The following is an 8,794-nucleotide window of genomic DNA, read 5'->3' as shown; positions in this document are numbered from 1 at the left end:
TTGCTTTATGAAACAGAATAAAATGACTATAAATCTGACTAACCAAAATTGTATTCTAATCTTGTCTTATTAGATGCTGCACACTGGTGGTGGATGAGGAGAGATCCCTGATATGATTGTAAAGTGCTTTGGGTGTACAGTAGTAGCCTACATATGAAAGCACTATATAAATGCCTCATTCATTCATTATGTAACAGCCCTCATGGTCTTCAAGTTCAAACTTTCAGTGCTCCTGTCTCTCTCTTCTTCTTCTTCTTTTCATTGGAGGCTTGCATTCTTAAATAAAGCATTACCACCATATACTGTGAGTTACGGATCAGAGACACTTCCCTTCTCTCCCAAAAAGATAATAATAATAGTATTCAAAAAATTTAATAAATAATACAATTTTCTTTAACGTTTTGGCAATATTATTTCAATTAACCAAGTTCAATTCATAAATGATGTATTAATACTATCTCCTCTTACTGGATTCAGAAGCTGTTGTTCTCTTTCTTCTGTAATTCATCTGTTAGTTAATTTATTTCCTCTATATATATAGCCTATATATATAGCCTATACATATATATACATATATATATATATATATATATATATATATATATATATATATATATATATATATATCTGTTACACTGCATTAATACATGTTCCACTGTTTCTTTGACCACCCCAATCACACAATCCTGTAAAATATTTTCCTTTTATATACCATGTTGAATTAAGTCTTGTATGTCCCAGTGTGAGTCTCGATAAAATACAATCTTCTTTCCTGAATTCCTTCTTCTTCCTACTAATGTTTGTATTAAATGTAGATGCCTAATATTTTGTTAATAATCCCAATAATTGTGATCTAGGATGCTGATCTATAAGCCATACATCCATTGTCTAGTTTTGCTCTTTTCATTGTTGAATAAATGGTTTTCAGCGCCATTCTACCGGCCCCCGCCTCACAACCTCATAACATTTAAAAATCTTCTTGTATTTCTTATTTATGCGAGTTCTCCATGTAATTTTTGTGTCAAACCACATTTCAAGAAAGCTTATCACTTAAACTTGTTCTAATTCCTTATTACATAATTTTAGCTTTATATTTCTACTTTTCTTTTTATTTGTAAGGAAAATATATTCTCCAGAGAATTTAAATTCCCATTTCATGTCTCTCTTCTCTATTTGTTCTTTTGTATTTACACGGCTAAAGAAACATTTTTAGTGTGTTACTGACACCTACTGGATGTTTACATGCACTCATTTAGTAATAAATCCCATCCTATTTCAAATTCTGAAAGCTCTGATTATATGAACCCCAAACTTTCCCATTCAGTTATGTTTATGGATGATTTTTCAGCTCATTCATTATGGTGATGTCTGAGATCTTCAGTAAATTGGCACATTGAGCACATTTTATTGGTGTCAACAGACTGAAACAAACTACAACATCATCACCTTTGAAATTTCAATTCAGTTATTTTCTTTGCTCTTTCACTTCCATCTGGTCAGAAATAAACATGTTAAAGAGTTAAATCAGTTTAAGGAGGATATATGTGGATATTCCTGATTAAATAACAGAAAACAAGGTTTAGGTGGCTAGCCAGGTATGTTTGAGTTTAGTTTGTGCCAACCCTGGGTTTTAGGCACCATGAAAGTGGTTTGGCTTTTAGCAGTGTTCACCGCCATAGTAACTAACTCTCCACGGCTAACCTGGTGCGGGACAGGTGATGCTCTAGGTAAGAGGTTGCAAACCGAACTTAGACCAATCAGCTGTGAGCAAAGTGTCACATGTCTGATGAGATAAAGTCACTCCACCTGTTTCTACTCCAAATTAAAGGTCACTACATAGCAAATGATTTTAAAGACAAAATCGTCTGGCTTTTACTTATGCTTATTTAGAATAATAAATTTGAATGATTTAGATTTTATTTATGTAATTATTATACCCTTAATCAATCACCCATGTACAATTTTAGTTAATCAATTATTATTACGCAGAGTTTAAATGAATAAATATATGAAGATAACATAAATACACTTTAGAATCAATAGATAAAGCTAATACATGTGAGCTTAAATGTTCAATTCTCTCTATACCTTTATCAAATAAATTAACTTCACAACTTTTACTTGCACTGATATAGCAAGACTTTTTCTTTTCATGGTCCTCTTTCATAGACAGCTATTTTCTTCTTGCTGTGTAAATTTGTTTAAATTATTCATTTTTTTAAATCTCGTAATATTCTGCAGAAGAGAGAAGTGAATCGCGGCTTCTCTCGCGAGAAATGAGTCTCAGTTTCACTCTTTCTCAGCATGTGATTGGCTGTTCGCTACTGATGTCACACCTAGACTCCTAAACTCAGGATCCAAGCCTGAATTGACAGAGAAAGTTGATGATCAGTGTCATGGTACCAACAAAGCCTGGTTGGATTGGTTTGGTTTTATCAACTCGAAACTAATCCTGTTACCCTGAGTTTGTTCAACTACCATCATGGTACAGGCCCTGGTATCTGTCTATCAGATATCAGATCTTTGATGTGCAAAAGGTTAGTTCTAGCATTCAAAAAAGTAAAAATGTGAATGACAACTGCTGTACAAGAGTATGATCTAAGTGCATTTATGTCATATATCCTAAATTATTTTCCAAAATACTTATTAGTATATTATCTAACAATATATACAATATAAACTAAGCCAAACAGCCAATGATCAGCATGCATTTAAACTGATTGAAACAATTAATAAATACGGTAAACATAATTAAACAATATAATCTGGTTTCATGATACAAATCAAATTACACACCAGTGAAAATTGTCTTTTAAATCATTTATATTTGTACACATTTGCAACTTACTGGAGCAGATTTAATAGCATTTCAAACCATCTGTAAATCAAGAAAACAATCAACTTCACATTTTACAGCTTCTATTATTTTCTCACTACAGCCACCGACTTTTTTCAGGCAGAACACAATATAGTAAACATTGGCAAATAAATAAATTACATGAATATGTATTATTCAAGCAGAAATCGACCCTTCGCTAAGCCCCGCCCTCCCTAGTTACTGTTGCTATGCCTGTCAAGCTTTCGCGCCTGGCACGTCTATTACAGTGTGTATGCACCGGTGTCAGACATTCCCAATGATAATTAATAATTTTTGGCAAAATATCTGAGAGAGCAAGACAAAAGGGATTGCAGTGTGCATTCGAGGGATATATCCACGACATAATATGCAACTGACTAGAAAATAATTTCATAAAAATGTAAGCTAAAGCCTATATTCCCAGCGCAAGCAGCAGCGCCTCATGCGCTGACTATTCAAATGGGAAACACACAAATCGAGGAACAGCTATGTTCGTGCACAGCAGGGTAAGTAAAATGTGAAAATAATCTAATAATTATAAATCAAACAGTTTATCCATAAATCTTGTGGAATAACACTAACACCGGGAGAGCCGCGATCAGATTGGGTTAGAGTTACTCAGTCAGTAACGTTAGGCCGTCGATTAACAAAATGCTGAAATATATTTTAAAGTATGTCAGTGAGCCTCCATCTTGTCTTTAATTGTCTTATTTTACATTAAAATATATGCATTATGAACAAAGAACCGTCATTATTTCCAACTTCCAAGCAATATGTGTTTTTGTTAATCCTGTCGACACTTAGTTGTGAATGGGGTCTCCCAGACTGCTGATCCACTCACACCATTTCTCCCCTTGGCTTTTAAATTTTCGGGAAGGAAAAAAATTCCACTCCCCCGTCCAAACTTTAAGGATACCGGGTATCAGATTTGCACAATCCATACGCACAACGCTTCGGCATTTTTCCCTCATTCGAAAGCTTGCCAGACCTCCCGCACCTAGTTACGGTTGCGATTGGCCAGTGGAGGTTTTTGGGTGTGGCTTAGTGAAGGATCAATTGCCAAGTAGGAGATTAACAAATAATTATTTACACTGTTTTAGTGCAGACATCATGCTGACTAAGGCAAAATGTTAGATCGGGTGGATCTCCATGTCAGAAATATCAGTAAATCCTGTCAGATGATAGTTGTTTTGTCTGGTGTCCAATGCCAGTAAACCCTGTCAACAGCTTGAGTTGTCTGGTACCCAAAACAGTTTTCTATCGGCCTGAGAGTTTGACTGAGAAAGTCAGGGAAGAGCAGAAGCAGGAGATGAAGTGATGATAATAATAATCAGATCTTATTGAATAATCTTAGTAACGTAAAGGCTGGATTACACTACAGGACTTTTGCCCCGATTTGTGATCCGGGTGAGTCGGAAGTAGTTGCCGAATGTTTTCGTCAGTCTGCAGATTTTGTGCATTCTGGAGTTGACAGAATTCACAGAAAATCACGTAGTTTATGATGGGCACAGAGCAGGCTCTGATTTTTTAGCTTCAGACGATAAACTCCATCGAGTCGGAGGATATCCAAACATGTTTGATATTTTGAGCAGATTTTAGAACACATATAGTGTATGATGCAAAGCTAATAAATACTGTACATAATACAGTCATAATACATGGAATACAATGGAAATCAAGGGTGCGAAGACACAAAGATCAAGAAAAAATGGAGACGACTTATGAGATCGGGTAAAGACAAAAAAAGAAAGGACAAATTTACCATCTAGATTGTATTTGACGAGTGATCATATACTAGGATACACTAGATGGAGCCGCCATCCATGAAATAAATGTGTTAGAAAATCTGCAGAATCTGCCATTTGTTTAGTAACTGTTTGCAACAGTTTCAGTATTCACACAATGGGGTTAACCAGCTCACTTCACTCCCAGGCTAAAAAATATGGAATTTTTTGTAAATACGGCAAAATCACTGAACAATGCATCACGTGTTTCTGTTTAGTGTTATGTATGATCCTCAGTGCTGTATTGTATGATGCCCAGCTGTTCTCTCTAACATTTTACAAAGTCGGCAAGTGTATGATGCCTGCTGTTTAAAAATCTGTTCAGATTTTAAAAGTTGTGTAGTGTATTCCAGCCTTTAGCTGACGTAGTCAATACAGTGGAATAAAAACAACACCTAGTCTTTTCCACCAGAACTTCAAAGGAAGCAGGACGTTGTTGAAACGAGCGCTGGATACCTGAGGTAATACCTCTAACCGTTTATTCAGAGGGTATGAACGACTGTTTTTCATATCCATTTTCTTGAAAAGGGGCTTGACTTGTCAAACATTGGTGGATTTTTCGGGACTTCGGCGATTAACTTCTCCACAATGTCGTCTGACATTTTAAATATGCAAGTCCATTAAATTAGAATGGATTCTGATTGGCTGTCAGTGTTTTAACATTCAACAGCTGCAAAAAAATCGTTCTGAAAGTGATCCCAACGATATAATTTCTTTGTATCGTTATAGTTATCGTTATAGATGTGGTGTGGAGTCTGCTGTTCTTTAATATTGAGAATGATTTTTTGAGCTATATCTTTATCGTTCTTGGAGTGAACGAGCCTTTAGATCCTTCAACTGTAGAAATATTTTTCTGAAACTATTTTTTAGTTCCCTATTCAGACTACAAAGAAGTATTTCTAGTTTTCTATGCATTTCAGCAAATGAACAAAATTAAACTAGATGATATTGTGCTTTTGGAAGCATCACCATATTTTGTTTATCGCACAACATTTCCTAGAATGTATTTGAAATGAAAATGAGATGTTCCTCACTGTGACGACTTATGATATTTTTTCATGTGCCTGATAAGGCTTTTTGAATGTCTAAAACTCTTTTCACATTGCGTACAGTACAGCTTCTCTCCAGTATGAACTGGCTGATGTTCTTTCAGGTGTGCAGACTGAGTGAAACTCTTGCCACAATATGAGCACTTGTAAGGTTTTTCTCCAGTATGAATTCTTTGGTGACTTTTCAGATGGTCAGATGTAATAAAGCTCTTCCCACATTCACAACACACATGATTTTTCTCACCAGTGTGTGTTTTCTGGTGCCGTTTACAATGTTCCTGCCGTGAAAAAGTCTCTCCACAAAATGAACATGCATAAGGCCTCTCGTTTGTGTGAATTATCTGGTGTTTTTTTAGATTTGATGACATTTTAAAATCTTTACCACACTGATCACAGCTAAATGGCTTTTCTTCAGAGTGAACGCGCAGATGATGATGCTTGAGATTGGTTTTACATTTGAAACTCTTCCCACACTGAGTACAGTTGTACGGCTTCTCTCCAGTATGAACTCGCTCATGTAATTTTAAGGATCCAGACTGAGTGAAACTCTTGTTACAATATGAGCACTTGAAAGGTTTTTCTCCAGTATGAATTCTTTGGTGCTGTCTCAGTTGGCCAGATGTAGTAAAGCTCTTCCCACAGTCACAACACACATGATCTCTCACTACATTATGTGTTTTCTGTTGCTGTGTAAAACTGTTCAACCATAAAAAATTATTTTGAGCTTTGAAGTCATGTTCCTCTTTAACTTCATTCAGTTCTTCATTCACTTGCATCTGGTCTAAAATAAACACATTAAGTAGTTAGGATCAGTTACCTTAATGTTTTGCAACAGTCAACAATGCAGAATCAAGAATGGACACCAACCTATTTGTTGCTCAGTATCTTCATGTTTTATTCTGGATGGTTCTGGATCACTCATGTCTTCAATCTCCTCTTTAATAAACTCCATCTTTAACAGTCACACAGATTTCAGCTGCTACTCCTGGAGTTTGTCCTTCTCTTGTAGGATGATGGGAATATTCCCAGTATTTATTGGTGAATTGTTGTGGGAGGGGCTTCACTGTGATCACTGTCCAGATCTGGGGGGAAAAAATCAAAAACAAAGTCACAAAATATATACTCAGTTAATTTGATTACTCTGAAATTAACTAACATATTTGCTGTACAGAGTAAGGTTGCATATTGTTACTAGGCTATATAAACACATCTGAAAGAAGCAAGTTCTTTGTGTAACCCAGGTTTTTAAATAAGAATTTAATAGGGCACATAAAACCAATTTAAAAACCATTTCATACACTGATGAAGTTCATTAGCCATACATTACAACACATTGATAATTAATATTATTATGTCAATGACATAAATTCTTACATTAGAAACATAGAAGATTTCATGTTTACTACACATTAACAATAAACCTGAGCACATATATGTTAATTAGGCTAGTGGTTAAATACCTCATCTCTCAAGCTGGATCATGTCACACTCTGTAAATCGGAATCATCTTTCACGTGTGGCAACAACATACAGACTTTAGATATCCAGCGAAAATACTCCACAACTGTCCTTCATTCAAACTCTTACACGGTTGTTACAGCCTCGTCGATTAATAATAACAAATACTTGAACTGGTCTTCAAACGTTTAGCACTCGCGTCTCTGCTTGTTCTTTTGGATTTACACGGTACACTAGAAACCTCTTTGGTGTATTACTGCCACCAACTGGATGTTTATATGTTTATGAATCCAATACTGAAAGCTCTGTTTAGAAGAACAACAAACTTTGCCATACAATTCGCATATTAGTTATCATTTGTATTACGTGTATTCCGAACCCAAACAAACCTTAAGCGCATGCGCAGTGCGTCGCCGCGTTCAGGACCGGAGAAAGACAGTGCTATAATATTACGCTCGCTGACATATATGTCACAAGAGACCTACAGTATATTAAGGTCGTGAAGTAATTCCCTGATATTAAACTCTAATTTAGTACTGCGAGGATATTCTACAACGCCAGGATAACCGTCCTTCTCATCTGAGCTTCTCAGTCTAACAGCGCTCGTCACTGTCAACATGGTTGAGATGACCAATCAAATCAAAGTAGGCGGGGCTTATTGTTCACAGAAGCTGCTGAGCGCGAAATCACGCTCACGATTCAGTTTCTTTATTTTACTGTCTATGTTCAGTTTACGGTTATAAACTTCGAGATAAGATGTAAGTAGATAAACTAAACATTAATATTTGACAGCTGTTTTACGATAGAAATGTTTAACGACCTACAAAAATATTCAGTGATGCAAACTAATAAACTTTTGTCTAATTTTGCCATTTTGAATTGAAAATATAATTTGCTTGATTAATGTAGCCTGATGTAGGCTAATGCTTAATATTATTACGCATTACAATGTGAAGAGACAAGAAACATTAAAAAAGCCGTTTTCATAATTTTAGGAATAGGATTAATACTTAATGTGCACATAGCTACTATGTAGGCTACCTATTGGGCTACACAAAATGATTCATAAAACATGTAACAGTCTACGTTTACTTTCTTCACTGACAGATCAAAAAGAAAAAACAGTATTAATAAAAGCTCCGCATTGGGAAGGGAAAATATACAAGGCAAAATAAGGAGACTGAGAGATAAAGAAAGAGAAAAGGTGATGAAGAAGAGAGAGGAAGTGTAGGTACTGACAAATAACTTATTGATTAGTGTATGTGCTATGTTGTTGATGTTTTATTTGAGTCAGAGTGAATTTTACAAATACAATATGCAATAAACAAAACATTTCAAATCTGTATTTCTAACACCATACACTTGTGTTTACTTTAACTGAATAATCTCCTGATTATCCTAAAAGGCTTAGCCTATTTAATTATTAGTTAACAGGGCATGTTTTACTGCTGAAAAGCTTCTAGTTCTCCGTTTGCTCATTCATAATGGTGATGCCTGCAGATCTTCTCTAAATTTTCACATTAACCCTATAGAATGCATAAAAAGGGGGGAATTGACCCAATACACTTTGATTTTTGAAATATTGTGTCAATGAAAATATTTATTTATTTGATATTCCATGAATTTTTCTTGTTTCTGATCCGCAT

General features: G+C 35.3%; 1 protein-coding gene across 1 annotated transcript; it reads right to left on the bottom strand.

Annotated features, from left to right (window-relative positions):
• Positions 1-2,805: 2,805 nt before the first annotated feature.
• Positions 2,806-7,749, bottom strand: LOC143715446 (uncharacterized). The gene is made up of 3 exons (XM_077207256.1): positions 7,151-7,749; positions 6,558-6,772; positions 2,806-6,471 (listed from the first exon to the last, which is right to left on the bottom strand). Exons 2-3 carry the CDS (start codon positions 6,640-6,642, stop codon positions 5,672-5,674), a joined length of 885 nt encoding a protein of 294 aa, XP_077063371.1. The 5' UTR covers positions 6,643-6,772; positions 7,151-7,749; the 3' UTR covers positions 2,806-5,671.
• Positions 7,750-8,794: the final 1,045 nt, after the last annotated feature.

This window comes from Siphateles boraxobius, unplaced genomic scaffold (genome assembly GCF_051911475.1).
Source record: "Siphateles boraxobius isolate OS27281-9 unplaced genomic scaffold, OSU_SipBor_1 6, whole genome shotgun sequence".
NCBI classification, from domain to species: Eukaryota; Metazoa; Chordata; class Actinopteri; order Cypriniformes; family Leuciscidae; genus Siphateles; species Siphateles boraxobius.
Note: the sequence above shows the minus strand (reverse complement) of the source record. Positions and strands in the feature narration are given on the sequence as shown.

Bases quoted from the DNA above. Each gene is read 5' to 3' on its own strand.
- LOC143715446 (XM_077207256.1), bottom strand. From the start codon at position 6,642: ATGGAGTTTATTAAAGAGGAGATTGAAGACATGAGTGATCCAGAACCA. The intron at 6,472-6,557 runs GTTGGTGTCCAT...TGTTTATTTTAG, and splicing joins AGATACTGAGCAACAAATAG to ACCAGATGCAAGTGAATGAA.